This window comes from Aphelocoma coerulescens, chromosome 4A (assembly GCF_041296385.1).
Source record: "Aphelocoma coerulescens isolate FSJ_1873_10779 chromosome 4A, UR_Acoe_1.0, whole genome shotgun sequence".
Lineage (NCBI taxonomy): Eukaryota > Metazoa > Chordata > Aves > Passeriformes > Corvidae > Aphelocoma > Aphelocoma coerulescens.
In genome coordinates this window covers 10656108-10675565 of record NC_091018.1, presented here as the reverse complement: position 1 = coordinate 10675565, position 19458 = coordinate 10656108, and the positions used below count along the sequence as shown (strand labels likewise).

The 19458-nt window shown below is 45.0% G+C and overlaps 2 protein-coding genes across 7 annotated transcripts in view; one reads left to right on the top strand and one right to left on the bottom strand.

Annotated features, from left to right (window-relative positions):
* Positions 1 to 3386, top strand: part of TMEM255A (transmembrane protein 255A) — a 29522-nt gene extending 26136 nt beyond the window's left edge. The window contains exon 10 of one of the 2 annotated variants that reach the window (XR_011150921.1): positions 3301 to 3386. The gene's annotated coding sequence lies outside the window, so the exon portion shown is untranslated. The remainder of the gene's footprint in view (positions 1 to 3300) is intronic. The other variant, XR_011150922.1, reaches the window with a different exon arrangement.
* On the bottom strand, positions 60 to 19410 carry ZBTB33 (zinc finger and BTB domain containing 33). Of its 5 annotated transcripts, XM_069015313.1 has the most exons (3): positions 14367 to 14669; positions 13627 to 14273; positions 60 to 5096 (listed from the first exon to the last, which is right to left on the bottom strand). In XM_069015313.1, exon 3 carries the CDS (start codon positions 5092 to 5094, stop codon positions 3055 to 3057), a length of 2040 nt encoding a protein of 679 aa, XP_068871414.1. In that variant the 5' UTR covers positions 5095 to 5096; positions 13627 to 14273; positions 14367 to 14669; the 3' UTR covers positions 60 to 3054. The 5 variants fall into 5 exon arrangements, with proteins under 5 accessions (XP_068871414.1, XP_068871412.1, XP_068871416.1 ...); XM_069015311.1 differs by lacking the exons at positions 13627 to 14273; positions 14367 to 14669 and adding an exon at positions 19304 to 19410; XM_069015315.1 differs by lacking the exons at positions 13627 to 14273; positions 14367 to 14669 and adding an exon at positions 14916 to 15389.
* Positions 19411 to 19458: the final 48 nt, after the last annotated feature.

Below are 19458 nucleotides of genomic sequence, written 5' to 3'. Positions count from 1 at the left end.
CAAACATGTTAGACTGTAGAAACTGAGTTGCCATCAAAAAGAAACATACTAAACCCATCTTTAGAATTAAACTTTATTTTTGCCATAGAAAGCTCTAAGAACTAATATCACGTATTGATTAATGAAAAGTGGAACACTACTTTAAAAAGTATGTTAAGGAAAGACTGTACAACTATATACATCACAGACTGGGGAAAACCAAGGAATGATTCACGCAGAACATTTCCTAGGCAATAGCTGTAGAATTCAGAATTCAATGTATATAGTTGTCAGCTTCTGCATCTTTTTATAAGCTGCATGCCTTAACAGAACAAAATAGACAAGCAATAGATGTTATTTCAATATTTATTTAGTTCACATAGTGGAATGTTATGGTATGAATCCCCAAAGAAAACCAGACAGTGAGGATGCAGCCACCATTACCATATTCTGCAGCAGATCTGTTAATGGTTTTATATGCACAATAAATGACTGTGAGGTTTGCTACCTTAGTCTGTTGAAATGTTTAATTTCTATATAAATGCTTTGTCAGATTCAACTTTTTTCTTCCATTATCCCAAAGCCAATTTCTTAATATTTACATAAGTTTTTTCATTAAGTTAAACTGGAAGTTAACTGCTTACAAAAACAAACAAAACCACAAATATAAGTGCAATAGCCAGAAATCTAAATATAAAAGCTTACTCATGGCCCCATAAAAAGTTTTAAAGGAATGGATTTTAAATGTTTCCAAACCAATAAATACTGGAAGTGAAATTAAAAAAATGCTTTACATACCTCTGGACTTTGGATATCAAAAATCACTTCCAAGGAAAACTGAAGACCCTGAGACACATGCAAGCACGAGTCTTCTAGCAAAAATAGTTACAAAGCCCTAATTTTCCAGTTTTCCTCCAAAAAGAGACCTTTACTAGGCACAGTTTAATTTAAGGTTTTAAATATATCAGCAGCAAATAGTGATAGCCATTATGTTTAATTTTGCACTTTGTAATGTATGCTTAATTCCAGATACCCATACGGGCCATTTACTTAAGAGTTGGACTCTATGATCCTTGTGGGTCCCTTCCAACTCAAGACTATTCTGTGATTAAACATGTGTCATGTCAATAACAAAAATAATTGCATTTGTTTCGTCACAAAGTTCAGGAAGCCCCACCATAGCACCAGCCAGCTGCGGCCAAGCTGCCTGTGCCGACACAGGCAATCCACACTCATGTCACATGAGGATAATGTTTGACTGCAGAAATGCCACCACAGTTACATCCCACATTTAAAGCATTACCCATTGTATTCAAAGGAATCTGCAGTATGATCTGGAAATAATCAGGTATATCATGTTCTTGGCTGACAAAAAGAGAAGTGCTGAGCACTACGTGCACCAGGTATACAAATCCTCCTCCCATCGTTGCTCACACGGATTTCTGGTATCTTCTCTGTAGCTCAAGGTATATTTGAACCATTTACTATTTAAGCACCTTTCTGTCTAGAGTACTATATGTCTAAAACCTCTAACTTTGAAAATCATAAAATCAAGATGCTCACTTAAAACATGAAAAAGAAAAGAGAAACCTGTAACTGCAATTTAAGCAATGAAAGGTTTCCATAACTAGTACTATGCACCACAGTCTTTTCTCAGTCACCTCTAGAACTCGAGGAGTTTTCATATTACCATTTACAAAAATTCAACAAGTCACTAACTCTGAAATGCTAAACTATGACTCCAGTAAACAGCTGTTTTTCTCAGATCTACCATTTCCTGATCAAGTTGGACATCTAAATTCATCTTCTAAGTGCTTAAACAGGCACCAATTGCAAGGAGATTAAAAGGGCAACATAATAAACCCAAACCTGGAAACAGGTAACAACCAGACAGCTGCAGAGAAATTATACAGTGGGCCATGGTGGATAAAAGGTATTTTCTGGTTGTTGGTTTAGTCCTCATCTTCCAAAATGTATAAATGGGGGCAAGTGGGGGGGGGAAATCCAAATCCCTGTTTCACTTGAAGATCTAGCCTAACAGGCATACAAGATCCTCAGCAGTCTCAGTGCTAAACCAGTACAGCACTTACATGAATTCACAGTTCTGAGAAGCCTTCAGCTAAAAAAAAAAATATATTTTTTTATCATAAATTTTAAAATTCTGGACTGAAGCCCTTCTTCTTGAAGGGAAAAAAAAGGAACAGCACTTTATATCAACCAAATTAATTACTGGCATTTTTTCCAGCAGTAAGAAAACCTAATAATATTCCTCAAGCTTTAAGAAGGTAAAATTATCTCCTTCCTAAGTGTTCTAAGCTTCTTCACTTTTGAGCTTTGTGGGGTTTGGTTTTTTCCTTGCAAAAAGAGTAAAATATCATGGTCCAGGACACTGAATACTTTGCTCACCATACTGCCAAGTGTAAGTACAGTTTGTTCAAGTTACCCCTAATTGAGTATTGCTTGTTGACCAGACTTTTTGCATGAAGACATGTAAGATTTATAAAAGCAGAATTAAGATGCTAGCTCAAAAACAGACTACTCCAGTGTAGTAGGGGATCATGTATTTTGGCCCCTTGCTCACAAATGCAAATTGTGGGATTATTTTTTTTAAATGGTTCCATGACCAAGATACTATGACTAAAAAGTCTTATTGTTTTCTCGGTTAACATCTAAACAGAATTCAGCATTAAAGTGCTAACATGAAAGAAAGGGTTTGCATGGTAAGTATGGGTACAGGAAATACCTCAATTATTTTAGAAATATTTCTAGCTCTTTAGAAGGAATTGTACATTTTCAAGCTACAAATCCTCACAGTTTGATCAAATTTAACATACCAGAAAACACTGCCAGTGCCTTAGAAATGTCTTACTCTCTATTCACGTAAATTTTCTGATTAATTGCTTCCACAAATCACTGCAGTTAACATGGTCCATCTAAGTGCTACCATTTGGTGACTTGGTAGAACAAGTTAACTTGTTTTGACTTTAACCTTTGATTTTACAGCAATTTCAACAGTTCAGTTAAAACAGCTGCAATGCTCCTGCGCTGAATCCTTTTTCCAGCATTTAAAACATTTCAGTAAGATTCTGGTATCACGAACTCAAATTCCGTACTTCCCTCTGATGGGTTTTGTTTAAAAATTGTTTCATTTCCCTGTGGAACGAAAATGTCATCCCAGGTGATTTGTTTAGCTTGAGGGTTGGATGTTGTTCCTTCAGTGCCATCCTTCCCTGAGCCAACACGATAGACAATTCCCCCCTCATTTATCACCGGGACACTGCTGGGGCGGTCACTAATGTAGGCGTACTGTCTGATCTGCAGGGACCTGCAGGGGTGCAGCCGGTACAGCTTGGTGTCTCCGGAAGGGTCTTGGCTGTGAACTGATCTTATGTGGGAGGCCGTAATTTGGTAGCTGATGAAAGATTTGCCACACGTCAAGCACTGGTACCTTCTCTCCCCAGTGTGGTGAAGTTCATGCTTGGTACGATACTCTGCAAGAGCAAAAATTTTGTCACAGTAGCGACACGGGTACTTCTTCTCCCAGGAGTGGACATTGAAATGTCTCCGCAAGCTCGTCAGACACGCGTATGACCTCTTGCACACAATACAAATGTAGTAGACTCTGCCATCCACTATGAGCTCATAGTGGTCATCGTGCTTTACTTTCATGCGTTTCCCCTTTGGGGATTCATCACCAGACTTTCTGGGCACGTCATCAGGCTTGGCTTCTGCTTCCTCGGAATCACCCTTCACAGGGATGACTATGTCGTAGGTATCCTCACCGATATTTGCATAAACCTTACAGCCTGTGGATAAGCCTCCTATTTCAGTTGCTGTATCTAATGTTATGATTTTCTGCCCATCTGCCACATTCTTTGATGCTAGACCCGAACTTAATTCTTTGTTGTTTCCCGAAAGGACATCTGAGATTTTTATTTTAAATTCTCCAGGTTTAGCAGAAGGCTCTTGTGAAAATGTAACAACCTGTTTTTTCTGTACACCTGTTCCTTCAGTGCTCGCTGCCTTAAGAACAGCAGGTTGCTGAACCAAAGAGCTGCTGCTGACCGAACCAGGACTAGAGGAACTAATGATATCAACATCATCTTCAACAACCTCTTCATCATCAACAGCAGTTGCTTCCACTTCAGTTACGGAGCCATTATTGGGTGGCTGCTGGTTCTCCTGAAGTAAATTAATTGTAGGAGTCACATGTGTTTGATGCAAGGAGCTGGCACCAAGTGATGAGTTAAGCAGAGGCTTGTTTAGCACAATGATATTAGGAGTAAAATGCTGCGGTGTTGCCGGGACAAGTGATTCAGCACCTGATTGTGTTTGGTTTGGGCTCAGCTGACTGGCAGACAAAGTGAGGTTCTGAGCTGCTGTGGTGTTTGTCAAATGGGGAGAGCCACCACTGCCACAGGATTTTTGGTCAGAAGCTCCAGCTGGACTTGAGCAAGGCTGGTTCTGGCTTGCAGCATTTTTGTCTTTAGTACATTCTTTCGGAGGAACAATCTCAGAACAAAAAATTACATCATCATCCTCATCATCCGAATCACTCACTGTAATTTTTGTAGTCTCATATTCTATGCCATGTAAGGAGAATGACTGTGTTATAACTGGCATCCCATCTGTTGCCTCTTGACTATCTGGCCTGATTACAGTTACCTGCGTTTCAGCATCTCTTTGATTTGGACTAGAAGCTGAAGTTTCTGAAGCACTGTCTTTCACCTCACTTAGCACATTTTTGCCTTCAGCCGGAGGTATGCCCAGATCAGCTATGAATTTAACACCCAGCTGCTGCCCTGATTTAATCAGTTCATCAAGTAAATCAGATCGAATGCTGATTATTTTGGAACTATAAATATAATTAAGAATTTCTGCAAAAATTTCTGCTCTTACAAAGCTCAGTTCAACCACTTGACCAGCCACTGAGAAAAGCTGGTGAAAATAAGTGCTTGAGGCTGAAAGGATGTTTCTGTGAGCTCGAAATTTCCGGTCTTCCACGATGACTGTAACATCACAGAAAAGTCCATGGCCACGTTGCTCATTCAAAGACTGAAGGAGCACGCTAGAATACTGCGTGTCTGTTGCAGAAATAAGTTTTTTCCCCTCCATTCCTACAAAGGGAAAGCAAAAGATATCAAATTAGTAAAAATGCAGATTTACAGTTTTAACTGCATGAGAACATTCACATATTTACCGTCTATTCCTTCTTTAGAAAAAAACAAACCTGAGATACTGTTCAGAAGATTATGTGCTACTGCACTCCGCAAATTTGTTTCTTATAGTTGTTTGTCCTTTCACCTTCTACACAAGGTAAGTGGAATTCTGAATATATCCTCTCTTCTTACAAGGTGGGGAACAGAGCAACACCACCTTACCTTATGCCACAGCAAGTAAGGTTAATTATAAAACCAAGAAGATGGAAGTTTTGGGTCCCTCAAGCAGCTTTAAACATTATTAGTCATTTCTTTTTAATTGTGAAATATTCTGTAAATTGTCATGAGAAAGTCCAATAACATGAAGTTATTTACGATCAGACAGCAGAACCTGTGTGTCTGTATATTACCAGTCAACTGAGTTAATGAAAACGCTATGAATAGTACACTTCCTTCCCCCCAAAAATAAACTTTTTTTGATCCCACGTCATATATTTGTACGGCTTTGTATTTCAAACCAAGATACTGAAGCAGCACCGTAACAAAACAGATCTGCTAAGTCAAAGTAACCCATCTGTCAGCACTGCCCATTCAAAGCCCCCCAATAAACTGCAAAAAAACAACATCAAAATACAGAACAGCGAGTCACGGGCTCTAATTTTACCCGTAAAACTTTATTTCCGCAGGCCGGGCCGGGCCGGATGAGAACGCCGAGGCCGGAGCCCCGCGGCCGCCGCACGCCAGCGCGGGGAGCGCGTCCCGCCCGGCTCCCCCCGCGACCCCGGGGGGCTTGACCGTGAGAACGCGCGCTCCGAGCGGGGCCGCCGCCGGGGTAGCAGCGGCCGGCCCGAGGCCGGAGGCCGAGCGGGAGCGGCGGCGCTGACAGCGGAGGGCCCGGGCAGCGGCCTAGCGGCACCGGGTCCAGGCTAACGGGCGGCCCCTCCGCCGTTCCCTGCTCGCTGAGCCGTGCTGAGCCCCCAGCGGGGCGGGAGGGACAGCCGAGCCCCCCGGGCCCACGTTCCCCGCGTTACCTGCGCCGCGCTCCGGCCGCGGCCCCGCCGCCTCCCGCACCGCCGGCACCCGCCGCGCCGCCGCCGGGGGGCGCTGCCCGCGCTGCCCTCGGCTCTGACCCGAGCGGCCTCGGGAACCTTCGGGCCGGGGCGGGGCCGGGCCGCGCTCCCGCCGCTCCCGCCCCCGGGCCGGGCCCGCCCCGCGCTCTCCCGCCGCCGGCACCCCCCGAGGCCGCGGCGCTCGGTGCTCCGGGGGCCCCGGACACTGCTGGGACGCACCGCCTGCGTCACCGCCCTCCGCCTGCAGGAGGCCGGCTGCGGACCCCGAGGTGCCGAGTGTGTGGCCCCGACCCTGCTCCCCCGCAGGCCTCGGGACGCGTCGGGTCCCGCACACGGGCCTTGCTGCGGCCTTGGCAATTCCCGCCTGGCTCCCGGCTCCCCCGCGCTCCGCGTCCCGGGCGGAGGCGGCAGTAAACCCCCGACACCTGCCTTACGGCTGACCGTGTGGACAAGGCCGTGAAGACGCTATTTCCCGCTGACTGTCATTTCCTTCCCGCGGGCACCTGGCGCTGCCCTACCAACGCTGGCGTAGCCGGCACCTCCGCCCAGCACCGACGGGAGCTGAAACCCAAACCTGAACACCCTTCCTCGTGCTGCGGGAGCATTTATTTGGAATTTTTTGCACCTCAGTGACACGTGTTAGGCTCTGCCAGCAGCTGTACAGACACGTACGGCTTTGGCACAAAGTACGTTTGACAAAATGCGACTCTCGGCACATTCGACATGTGGCCATCAAAATGACATATCCACAGTGCGGCCTCTTGGAACCTGTCGCTGTTCAGGAATGCTCGAAGAACACCAAGATCATATAAGATATCTTTCATCTTCAGTTACTGATCTGTTCCTTTTTTTTTTTCCCCCTATGCATTCTGTGGACTTGAACTACAGGGGTTCCTGATTTTTCTTAAGATTCAAAAACTTTGACAAGAACAAATGTCCTATCAAATTCAACAAAAATATGAACAGGCCACAGTCAGTGGCAGAAATTACTGCACTCCTTCACTACATAAATCAGCAATGAAATGCTCCTGCCCAGGTTTATGAGCTCTTCTAGCAAGAAAATCACCTGTATTTGTATAGTTAGTAACAGAAGTGCCTTTTTGAAGTGAGCCTTCAGATTTTAAGTGTTACAAACCCAGTTTCTGTTTATTTATAGGTTTTCCCAGAGAATCAATTGAAGGAGAATAAATAATAGAAAACACTCATCAGGGAAAAGGTAGGCTTTTCTTCCTCATATGATCTGTCAATTCTTTTCTCCTTTGATACAGGTTCTTAGTAATTTTTACACAGGAGGCTATATTAAATTAAAAAATACTGCAATTGTTTTAATACTTAATCCAGTGATTTTTTTCTCCTCCAAAAATGTGTGTTATAAATGTGTGATGGTCCAAATTAAAAAATTTCTTAGCCTTTCATCCTCCAGCTTTAAGGACTTTTCTTCTCCTCACTGCCTCTTCCAATACTAAATAACTAACAGGAGAATTTACAGCTACAGGTGAGCACTGACTTGGAAGGATCCCTGCTCCTGAGGTGTCACCAGATGTCAAAAATCAGGTTTGAACCACTTACTCTTAGGCACAGAAATGCTGGCTGATTTAAAAGCCTCTGGGAGAGCTGCACCATCTCCTTGACTTTTACCTTTTTTGCAGCAGCTTTTCTCTATGGCAACTCCTTCTGTCAGATATAAAATCTGAGCCCCACTGTCACATTGCCACAGTCAGGACAGAGCTAATGCTCTCCTCAGCTTAACCAATTCGACTGAAGCTGCCATCATCTTCCTGCACCTGAAAGCTGAATTTCAATGTGCATTTTTTTGTCAGCATGCATCTCCTAGTTTGGGAGCTGTTTTTTCCACTTTTATTTTAAGATAAGCCTAGAAAGTGTTTGGTGATTCAAGTCACAAAAAACCTTACAATATAAATAGCAATATAAAAGAACCATTTTATCTAAGATATTGACAAGAAACATCTAGGATATAGAACTAAACGTGGTATTCTTGGAACTGAAAAAATAAGTAAGACACACAATAGCAACTTTTATTTTGATGTATAAAAATGATCAAAAAACTCTGAGATGGAGGCTCTGAAAATATGAAGTACAAATTTAAAGAAATTTATGTGCAGGCTTTTGTGAGAAGACAAAAAAATATGCAATTCAGTAACGAGTTTTCAATTAAGCAATTTGAGGAGCTCTTTTGTTTTTAAAAATCCAGTTTGTGAGAATAGAAAATTCTTTTAAAGAGCTGAAATTTGAGAGACAAAGTAACATTCTCCATCATGAAAACATGTATTTTACATTAAAATAAATTAAATTTTATAAGCAGAATAGTTAAGGGTTTTCAATAAAATTGAAATTCAGTAGTTATCCTAAAACTACCTTTAAGGACAGAAATATTCTTCCACTGTGGGAATTTCAAATAAAACATCACTGCTTCTGAAAGACTCTAAAATACTAATTTCCACTGTTTGTGCTTTGAAGAATTCTCTGAAAGTATTTTTCCTGCCAATCCCATTACATAAAGCCTCAACTGAATTAAGAGTCCAGCAATCCTTTCTATTGACATTGGTAGTTACTGTAGATGCTGTTATGTACTGCACGGGCATTATATAACTTGTGTACAAAAGCACTTCAAGTCACCTTATATTATTAGGTAACAGAGGTGCAGAGTGCTCTCGAGGCAGATGTTTTAGTCATCATTTATTCAGCTCTATTTGCCAAAATAAGCACAGCACCCCAAGAAGGGAGAAACTGGGCTGTCCTCACACAGACACGAGCAACAGCAACACCACACACGGGCAATCTCTGGTAACTTTTCCTTCCCAGTTCTGCACGTGGTCACTTGCATCCAAAAAAATACACGATTTAAATAGGCTTCCTCTATCTTACAGAATTTTTATGCTGCTTATGATAGGATTGAGAGCTAAAATACTGTTTCATTTGTGAAAAAGAGACTGACATACCCTGACATCATTTCTAGACAGCATAAACCAGCATGGGCTTCCCAGGGTGGAGGAGCTGTCCAAGACGCCCAGTTTACACAGAGCTGGCCCGACCCAGCGATGTTACACTGCACTTCCCAGGGCTGAGCAGAAACTCGGGGTTTTTTTAAGCTCCGTGGCAACGTGGTCAAACCTGAGGGGGAAGGGCACTCACAGAAGAGGAAGAGTGGGTATCTTATCTGAATACATAATTTGTATCGTCTGCATAGATAAAGGTAAAGGTTAGAAAAGACTTAAGATCATCAACTCCAACCGTGAACCCAGCACCATCACCATGTTCACCATTAAACCATGTCCTTAAGTGCCATCTCTGTTACAAAAAGGATAGGATATTGGATTTTAGAAGTAGTAAGGCTAAGGCTCTGCTAGGCTGTAAGGCCTCAGGTGTAGAAATAGTTTTCTGGGGAAACAGGAATGGAATGTACTGGGTGGGGAGGTTAGGAATAGTGAATTAGCTGGGCATGGTGAACCTGTTAGTGAATTATCTGGGCATGGTGAACCTGTCTAAAAGTAAATTGTTCTGGGTTGATATATGTTGCATGCAAGGGGGATTTCAGTGGTAGGAGCTCGTTGAGCATTATCTAAGACTAGACAACCATGAAGATATATGGCTTAGGGTATGATTATCAATTGTTAATCCTTGTGATATATGTTTTACTTTGAAGATTAAATCTTGTATGTGTGCCAATGTTTGAAACTGTATAAAGAGCTGAGTGAAACGATAGGCCTTTGGGAAGCCTGATTTGGGACACTAGTCCCCAGGTCCCCGGGCCCTGAATAAAGCACCGCATAAACTGACTCTCTGTTGGTTTGTGTTTGTGGTCGGTGGGCAACAGTTTTCTGGCGACCCAGATGGGACTCCGGGGGTCGTAGGGGCGGTTCGCGGGGTGATCTGCTCCGTGCCGGCACCAGGTGATTTCTGGGGAGACATCAGCCCATGCCCGACCCCGCGTCCGACGGACAACCGTGAGGTAAGCCCACAAGGTGCTTTATTCCTTTTAAACCGGTGGTGGTAGCCTGCCCGGTAAGACGAGTCTCTACTCGCAGGGTTGGGGCATTGGTTTGGATTATAAAGCCTAGGCGCTGGCCGTCAGACAGAGCGAAAGCTTTGCAGAGCCAGCCCTTGCTTCTCGCGGCGACGAGATAAGCAAGGAGGGAATTGGATATTGTGGTAATTAGTATTGGTATTAATCTGTGTGTTACTGTGTGTGTGTGTGTTATTGTGTGGTTGCATATCTCTGGAATGATGCCGTTGCGGGTGTTTCGGGCTTTGTCAAGTTCAGATAAGGATATTCCGGAGGAATCTCCCCTCGGGTGTTTGCTAAGTCATTGGAAGGAGGGTAAATTGGGACGGGAGCTGCGGAAAAGAGAATTGATTGATTATTGTAATAAGGTATGGCCTGAATATGAAACTGGGGGGATGCAGTGGCCGTGGAATGGCACTATTAATTCTGAAATTATAACCCCCATGATGCGGTACCTACGGGAAAATGAGAAGTGGGATGAGATACCCTATTTGGATTTGTTCTGTCAGCTAGTAGGGAAAAAGGATTGGCAGAGGAAATGTGGAATGATGGTGTTAGAAACGGAACCAGAAGAATGCGCGGGTTGTAAAGAGCGAAGGGTACGGTTCTCTGAGCCTGAGGAGGATGTGTCTTTGTTGGTATCACCATCCGACCCAATCAACCTCCCCCTCCCGGACTCAGATTCTTCGGAAGAGGAATCTGACTCCGAGGAAGGAGAGAGGGAACGATCCCGAACTCCCGAACCCAGGGAGAGAGGGAGGGAACAATCCCGAACTCCGCTCTCCCAGCGTACTCGCAGAGGGCGTCTGGACAGGGGAAAAAGCGCTTCTCGAGCACATCTAATGGCCCCATTGCGAGAAGCAGTTGGACCAACAGGGGATCGGGTCAGAGTGAAAGTTCCGTTTTCCCCCAATGATTTAATAATTTGGAAGCAATCTGCAGGAGCTTATAGAGAAAATCCTGAAAAGGTGGCTCGGGTGGTGAAAATGGTAATAAAGACACAGAATCCGGACTGGAATGACCTACAGGTGTTGCTAGACTCGATAATGTATTCTATGGAAAAGGAGATGGTATTTAAAGCTATGTCTAATCGGGCAAGGGACATGATTCAGTTGCAAGCACCAGCACTACAAGGAATAGGGAATGTGAATGAAATAGTACCAAGGGAAGATCCAGAATGGAACCCTAATTTGGCAGAAGAGTATCATAGGTTGCAGGTTTATCAGGGGCTGTTGGTGGAAGGAATTCTGAGGGGAATCCCAAAGACTTTAAATTGGTCTAAGTTGTATGCGGTAAGACAGGATAAGGCAGAGTCACCATCTGCGTTCTTGGAGAGGCTGAAAGAAATAGCACGGAGGTATACAGACTTAGACGTGGAATCGGAGGCAGGAAAACTACAAATGGCCTTGATATTTATGGGACAGTCACAGGAGGATATTAGGAGGAAGCTACAAAAGCTAGAAGGGAATGACACTCGGGACTTGGAGAAAATGCTTGAAGTAGCGTGGAAAGTGTATAATAATAGAGAGAAAGAGGCAGTGAAGAAGCAACAAGCAAGCATGTTGGCAGTGTTACAACAGGCAAGTCAGATGAATGTGAGAGGCCGGGGGAGGGGACGAGGCAGAGGAAACGGGGGCATGGGAAGAGGTGGTTTCGGAGGTTTTGTGAATCAGAATGTAGGGAACCAGATGATGCGTAGGGGTAGAGGTAAATTGGGGCCCAATCAGTGCGCCCGATGCTTCGCCGAAGGTCATTGGAAGAATGAGTGCCCCCTCAATTTGGGGATGGGGACACCGATGAGTAACTCTCCAGGAAGGAATCCCATAAATCAGGGAATGAACACGAATGATGGGTTAAACCCTTTCGCGCCAGGACCACAAGGTGTTGCTCAAGCCTTTATGATGGGGAACTATCAAAATCAGAGCTGACTAGATAAAGATCTAAAAGTGGTCCTGGAAGTTGACGGGGGGCCCAGGGAATTTAGGGTAGATACAGGAGCCACTTTCTCTGCAATCAATGAACAAATAGGACCGTTAAGTGATTCAGTTGTGAAAGTAGTAGGGGTGTCGGGGGAGGTGGTGGAGAGGTCATTCTGACGGCCACTGGAAATCAAATTTGGAAACAAAGAATTGGATCACCAGTTTCTATATATGCCAAGCAGCCCGGAATGCTTGTTGGGGCGAGATTTATTATCGGCACTGGATGCAAAAATCATATTCGAGAAAGGGCGTGCTAAACTAGAAATCCCGGAGGGGAATCTGGCAAAACTTTTTGTGATTAAAGAGACAAAGACAGAGGAGATACCCCAGGAAATAGAGCAGGCAGTAGTCCCGTGGGTATGGGAAACAGGGACCCCGGGCAGATCCAGGGTAGCCGTTCCTGTAAAAATCGAACTAAAGGAAGGGGCACACCCGGTAAGAGTTCGACAGTACCCTATTAGTTTGGAAGCCAGGAAAGGAATTGCCCCAATGATCACGCAATTTATAGCATTAGGGATTTTACAAGAATGCGAATCGGAATTTAATACTCCAATCTTTCCGGTAAGGAAACCAAATGGGAAATACAGGTTGGTGCAGGACCTGAGAGCAGTAAATGCAATTGCCAAAGATATACACCCGGTGGTGGCCAATCCATATACATTGTTAACATCGATTTCTGAGAATTTTCAGTGGTTCACAGTGATTGATCTAAAAGACGCCTTCTTCTGCATCCCACTGGCCCCCGAGAGTCGATACATTTTCGCCTTTGAATGGGAAAGCCCAGACACTCGCCGCAAGCGACAGTTAACATGGACCAGGTTGCCACAAGGATTTAAGTGTTCACCCACCATTTTTGGAAACCAGCTAGCAAAGGAGTTAGAGGAATGGAAAACTACCAAGGTAAAAGAGTCTCCTTTTTCTTATGTTGTTTTACAATATGTGGATGACATACTCCTGGGAACAGAGGAGCGGGGACTGTGCTCAAAGTTAACAATTGAACTATTAAACATGTTGGGTCAGGCAGGATACCGAGTATCCAAGGAAAAAGCGCAGTTGGTGCGACAGAAGGTAATTTATCTGGGATGTGAAATATCACAAGGAGTCAGGAGAATAGGGGTGAATCGCATTCAAGCCATTTGTGCAATCCCTGTACCACGAAATAATCAGGAATTAAGATCTTTTCTAGGAATGGTCGGCTGGTGTCGCCTGTGGATTCCGAATTTCGGACTCATGGCCAAACCACTGTACGAAACAATCAAGGAACCCGAATTCAAGTGGGGTAAGACACAGCACAAGGCCTTCCAGGAATTAAAGCAAGCACTCAAAGAGGCCCCCGCCCTGGGTCTGCCTGACCTGACAAAAGACTTTCAATTGTATGTGCATGAAAGGCAGAGATTAGCTTTAGGAGTACTCACACAGCGATTGGGGTCATGGAAGAGGCCCGTGGGGTACTTCTCGAAACAGCTGGACATGGTGAGCGGAGGGTGGCCAGGGTGCTTGCGAGCAGTGGCTGCTACGGTAATCCTAATTCAGGAGGCACGGAAACTGACACTGGGAAAACACATCACGGTATATGTACCTCACATGGTCATAGCCGTCTTGGAACAAAAAGGGGGGCATTGGCTCTCCTCCAGCAGAATGATGCAGTACCAGGCTCAGTTGCGGGAACAAGATGATGTTGAATTAAAAATAACCAACCATCTCAATCCAGCAGAATTCCTCAGGTCCACCCAAGAGGAAGGAGAACTGGAGCATGACTGCGTGGAGGTGATCGAACAAGTGTATGCCAGCCGTGAAGATCTGAAAGATGTCCCGATGGCAGATCCCGATGTGGAGCTGTTCACGGACGGATCCAGTTTTATGGAGCATGGAACCAGGTATGCAGCGTATGCTGTGGTGACACTCCAAGAAATAGTGGAAGCTAAAGCACTGCCTCTGGAAACTTCAGCGCAAAAAGCAGAAGTATGGGCGTTGGTAAGGGCATTGGTCCTTAGTAGAGACAGGAAAGTGAACATTTGGACTGATTCAAAGTATGCTTTTGGTGTGGTTCACATCCATGGGGCTTTGTGGAAAGAAAGAGGACTTTTGACCTCTCAATGCTCACAGATCAAACATAAGGAAGTAATAATCCAGTTGTTGGAAGCTGTACACTTACCTACAGCAGTAGCGATCATGCATGTCCGAGGTCATCAAGCAGACTCCGGGAAAGAATTTCAGGGGAATCGGATGGCAGATGAAGCTGCGAAAAGGGCAGCCAGATTGGTCTGGACTCAAATGGCTCTGATACCGACAAGAGAAAATCCCGCTGCACCTTATTTAGAAGAGAAACCGTGCTACTCTCCGGAGGATGAACGGTTGGCACAAATCACTGGAGCAAGAAGGAATGTTGTAGGATGGTATGTAACACCGGTCGGACAAGTTATACTGCCAGTAGGATTGATGAAAGTAGTCATGGAAACTGAACATAACAAACTCCACTGTGGTGCAGAAGCATTGGTAGAATATCTAAAGAAAATAGTACTCTCTAATTCGATGATAACAATGGCCAAAAGAATAAATGCCACCTGCCCGATTTGCATTAAAAATAACCCGTTGGTTAGAAGACAGGTCCAAATGGGGAAAATACGTGTAGGGCCACAACCAGGGGATTATTGGCAAATAGATTTTTCCGAGTTACCAAAATCTCAGGCATACAAGTACTTACTAGTTTATGTGTGCACCTTTTCGGGATGGCCCGAAGCTTTCCTTTGCAGGACGAACCAGGCCAAGGAGGTAGTGAAAACCCTTCTCAAGGAAATTATTCCAAGGTTTGGGGTTCCTTTAGGAATATCATCAGATAGAGGACCACATTTTACTGCAGGGATCGTGCAGGAAGTTTCTACTATTCTGGGAATTCAGTGGCACTTACACACCCCCTGGAGACCTCAATCTAGTGGTCAGGTGGAACGAATGAATCAAACTCTGAAAAATCAAATTAAAAAGATTTGTCAAGAAGCTAAAATACAGTGGCCCCAAGCATTGCCTCTAGCCCTTCTGAGGATTAGGATTAAGCCACGAGAAAGGATAGGGGTAAGTCCGTATGAAATTTTGTACGGCAAACCATATCATGCTATCAAGGGGACCCACATGTAATTGGGGATCAGATGATTGTAAATTATGTTTTGTCTTTAAATAAGACCCTTGCAGCACTGAGATCCACGCTGGAGTGGAATCGACCGTTACCTCTGGACACTCCTGCTTACGATATTCACCCAGGAGATCAAGTTTACGTGAAGAACTGGTCGGTGGAGCCTCTGAAGGAAACATGGGACGGCCCCCATCAAGTGATAATGACAACTTACACCGCCGTCAAGGTCGACGGGATCAACAGCTGGATCCATTACACACGGGTCAAAAAGGTCCCCTCCCGATGGTCGGTGGAACCCCTATCTCCCACCAGAATGGTGTTCAAAGCCAAAAATTAATGCTGTCGTTGTTACTCTTGAGTAAAATAATAATTGTTGAAACCTTTGTTAAAATCACAATACCTGAATCAAGGGTGTGGGTACCGGAGAATTCAAATGTAAATCTTACATGTTTGTTTGTCGATGATCAGGGAGCTGGATGGGACAGAGTCAGGGCATAATGGAAATGGATCACCAAGGATCAAATTCCAGATAAAGGAGTAGAAACGGTCTGGGATGAGAAGCAGCAAAAAGGTAGGATTACCCTGCAGATATCCAATATAACAAAGGCCAGAACAGGAAAATACGCTTGTGTAGTTTGGATAAAAGGGAGTTATGATTATGGATTCGTAAATCTTGACATTTTAAATATCTCCCAAACAGAACCGGAAAACAAGGTCCAGGTGAATCTCCCAAATGGGAAAGTAGATATGTGGGACGGACCTCCTCTCAGAATAAAATGTACTCATAGATTTAAGACAGGGTGTCAGAAACAGATTAGAATGAAATGGTGGAAATGGAACACGACACAGGAAATGTGGAATCCACAGGTACAAGGGACAAGTTGGTGGACGCTGGGAAATGAGAGCAGAGGATGGTTGAATATAACGAACTCAGAGATTGGTAGATCGGAGGGTAAATACCTTTGTGTTATCGTTTGTGGTGATAGTGGAGGTTATGGGGTCAGGAAGGTAGAAGTGGTATTACAACAGGAGCGAGGAATCAAGCCTGAACAGGAAATATATAACGCAAAGGAAGGGCAGGATTTGGTTTTAAGATGTAGGATACCAACCGAAAGCTACACTGAGTATGAATGGTGGTTTGGAGGACAAAGCTTGGTGGCTCAAGGGAAATATCAAATTAGAAGAAAACCCCAAGAAATAGTGTTAGTAATTAAAGAGGTCCTGGAACAGCAAGATAATGGACAATACTGGTGTTGGGTTGCTCGAGATGATTGGTGGGCAACCGGGATGATTAGTGTTTATGTTGAAAGAACAAGGGTGACTCGGCAGGTACCAGAGGATGAAATCCGAACCAAACCAGAGAATCTGATTGTGGGTTTAATTAGGGATTTTGGGCAAACACAAAATGTATCAGCAATCACTGCATGTCTGCCTTTGCCCCATGCGGCAGGAGATCCTATACCATGGGGAATTATACCAGCTCCAGACATGCCTGCATCTAATCGAACAGTTACCTTAAGTTGTACCAAGGAGACTAGGATCCGAACTAAATTGGTTAATCGGACAAATGTGATAAGGAGGAAAACCCCGAGGACCCGAGCAGATTGTTACAAGCTTCCGAATGCTGTATTTACCAAAATCGGAAGATTCCATGGAATAGGATGGTGTGAATACGATGAGAGGCAAACGCTACAAGTCCCGGCAACTGAACAATATTTTGAAATAATATCCCAGAATGTTACAAACACAACTACCATGGAACAATGGCAGACAATCTGGGGACCTAGTTTGTTGGAAACTTATAGTTATATAGGAACAGTTCAATGGTGTATTCATTGGAAGGGACGGAAAAATCAAACTTACTCAAAGACCTATCAAGGACAGGATAGTTGGAGGAAAGATGCACCTAGGATGACCGATTGGAATTGCACTGAGGTCTTCACTTGTGACAGCCCAAGTGAGTCTGTGAGTCTACTGCCGGTAAAGGTACTTTTGAGATTTGGCTGTGAATGTAGGGGATATAACCACACGATAAAAGACAAAAATACAGAAGGAGAGTTAAACTGTAAAACTACATCAATCCGAGCTCCAGGAAATTTAGTTTGGGTAATGGGTCATGGACATTGGACCACTCATATGCCGGTAGATGGTCCAACTACACAAATTACTTTAGGAGTTCCAACTCTTTGTCCTTTCTGGAAATCGACAAAATTGACGGCCTCAGAAATACAAATAAGACATAAGCGAGATATAAGTCAGGAAATTGGGGACATAGGGTTAGAAGAAGGGGAAGATTGGCATGAACCTTCTTCAGGAATTAAATTTGGGTGGGTATTAGAATCTCTCTTTGCACAAATATCATCATATCGAAACAGGGAAATGTTGTACAAATTGTTGGGACAAACAGAAAGGTTAGCGGCTGTGACTAAGAAGGGATTCAAGGACTTAAATCTGCAGTTACAAGCTACGTCTAGAATGACTATTCAAAATCGGATGGCTCTAGATATGATATTGTTGAAGGAGCATGGCGTATGTGGATATCTGCATGGTAGAGACGACCATTGCTGCATTCACATCCCGAATGTTACACAAGAAGTAGAAAAGGATATAAGTCAATTAGAACAGATTCAAGGAAAGGTGAATGATATTCAGAAAGAGGCAGAACACAATTGGGTTGGAGAACTGTTCAGCTCCCTGGGAATTCGGATGTCCGGATGGATATCCTCAATTGTACAATATGGAATCATGATTGTTATAATCATTTTAGTTGCCTTAATAGTATATAAGTGTCTTTTAGGAATGATTGTCAAGGAAGGTCAACATACTCGGCGGATAATGAAGGCGATAATGTGAAGAGAAGTCCTGGCAGAACCAGCCGTTCCACCTCCTGCTTATCGCGAAACAGCGACATGAATTGTTGAGCATCCTTGCGAACCCAGAAGAAGCTCGAAGGATGCTCAAAAGGGGGGACTTGTTACAAAAAGGATAGGATATTGGATTTTAGAAGTAGTAAGGCTAAGGCTCTGCTAGGCTGTAAGGCCTCAGGTGTAGAAATAGTTTTCTGGGGAAACAGGAATGGAATGTACTGGGTGGGGAGGTTAGGAATAGTGAATTAGCTGGGCATGGTGAACCTGTTAGTGAATTAGCTGGGCATGGTGAACCTGTCTAAAAGTAAATTGTTCTGGGTTGATATATGTTGCATGCAAGGGGGATTTCAGTGGTAGGAGCTCGTTGAGCATTATCTAAGACTAGACAACCATGAAGATATATGGCTTAGGGTATGATTATCAATTGTTAATCCTTGTGATATATGTTTTACTTTGAAGATTAAATCTTGTATGTGTGCCGATGTTTGAAACTGTATAAAGAGCTGAGTGAAACGACAGGCCTTTGGGAAGCCTGATTTGGGACACTAGTCCCCAGGTCCCCGGGCCCTGAATAAAGCACCGCATAAACTGACTCTCTGTTGGTTTGTGTTTGTGGTCGGTGCGCAACATCTCCACAGGTTTTTTTAACACTTCCAGGGATGGTGACTCCTCCACTTCCTTGGGCAGCCTATTCCTGTGCTTGACAACCCTTTCCATGAAAAAATTTTCCTAATACCCAACCTAAACCTCCCCTGACCCAACTTCGGGCCATTTCCTCTAGTCCTGCCATGACACGCTGCCACCGGACCGGCGGCCAACGCCGCGTCAGGCCGCGCTGGGAGGTGCCGGACGCTGAACATTCGAAACCGGGCCTTGCCCGGGCCGGGCCGTGTCAGGCGGCGCCGGGCCCGGGCAAGGAAGGGGAACCCCACCGGGGCACGGTGAGCTGTCCGCGGGGCAGTGCTGCTCCCGGGTCGCCCTGGACAGCTCCCGGGGCCGCGGCCCCGCGCCGATGCCCGCAGAGCGTGACGGAGCCGGGTCCGCGCCGCCACCGCCCACCGCCCCCCGCCCGCGGCTCGCCCCCCGCCGCCGCCTCACCTTCCACCGCCGCCGTGCACGCGTCCATCGCTGCCGGGCGGCCGCCGCGGGCCACAAAGGGAGCCGCCGCCGCCGCGACCGCCGCCGCGTTGCCGGCCGGGCGGGTGGGGCGGTGACCCCGCGGGCGGGGCCGTCCCGCTCCCGCCCCGCTCCCC

Bases quoted from the DNA above. Each gene is read 5' to 3' on its own strand.
- ZBTB33 (XM_069015311.1), bottom strand. From the start codon at position 19,331: ATGGACGCGTGCACGGCGGCGGTGGAAG. The intron at 5,097-19,303 runs GTGAGGCGGCGG...TTCCCTTTGTAG, and splicing joins GTGCACGGCGGCGGTGGAAG to GAATGGAGGGGAAAAAACTT.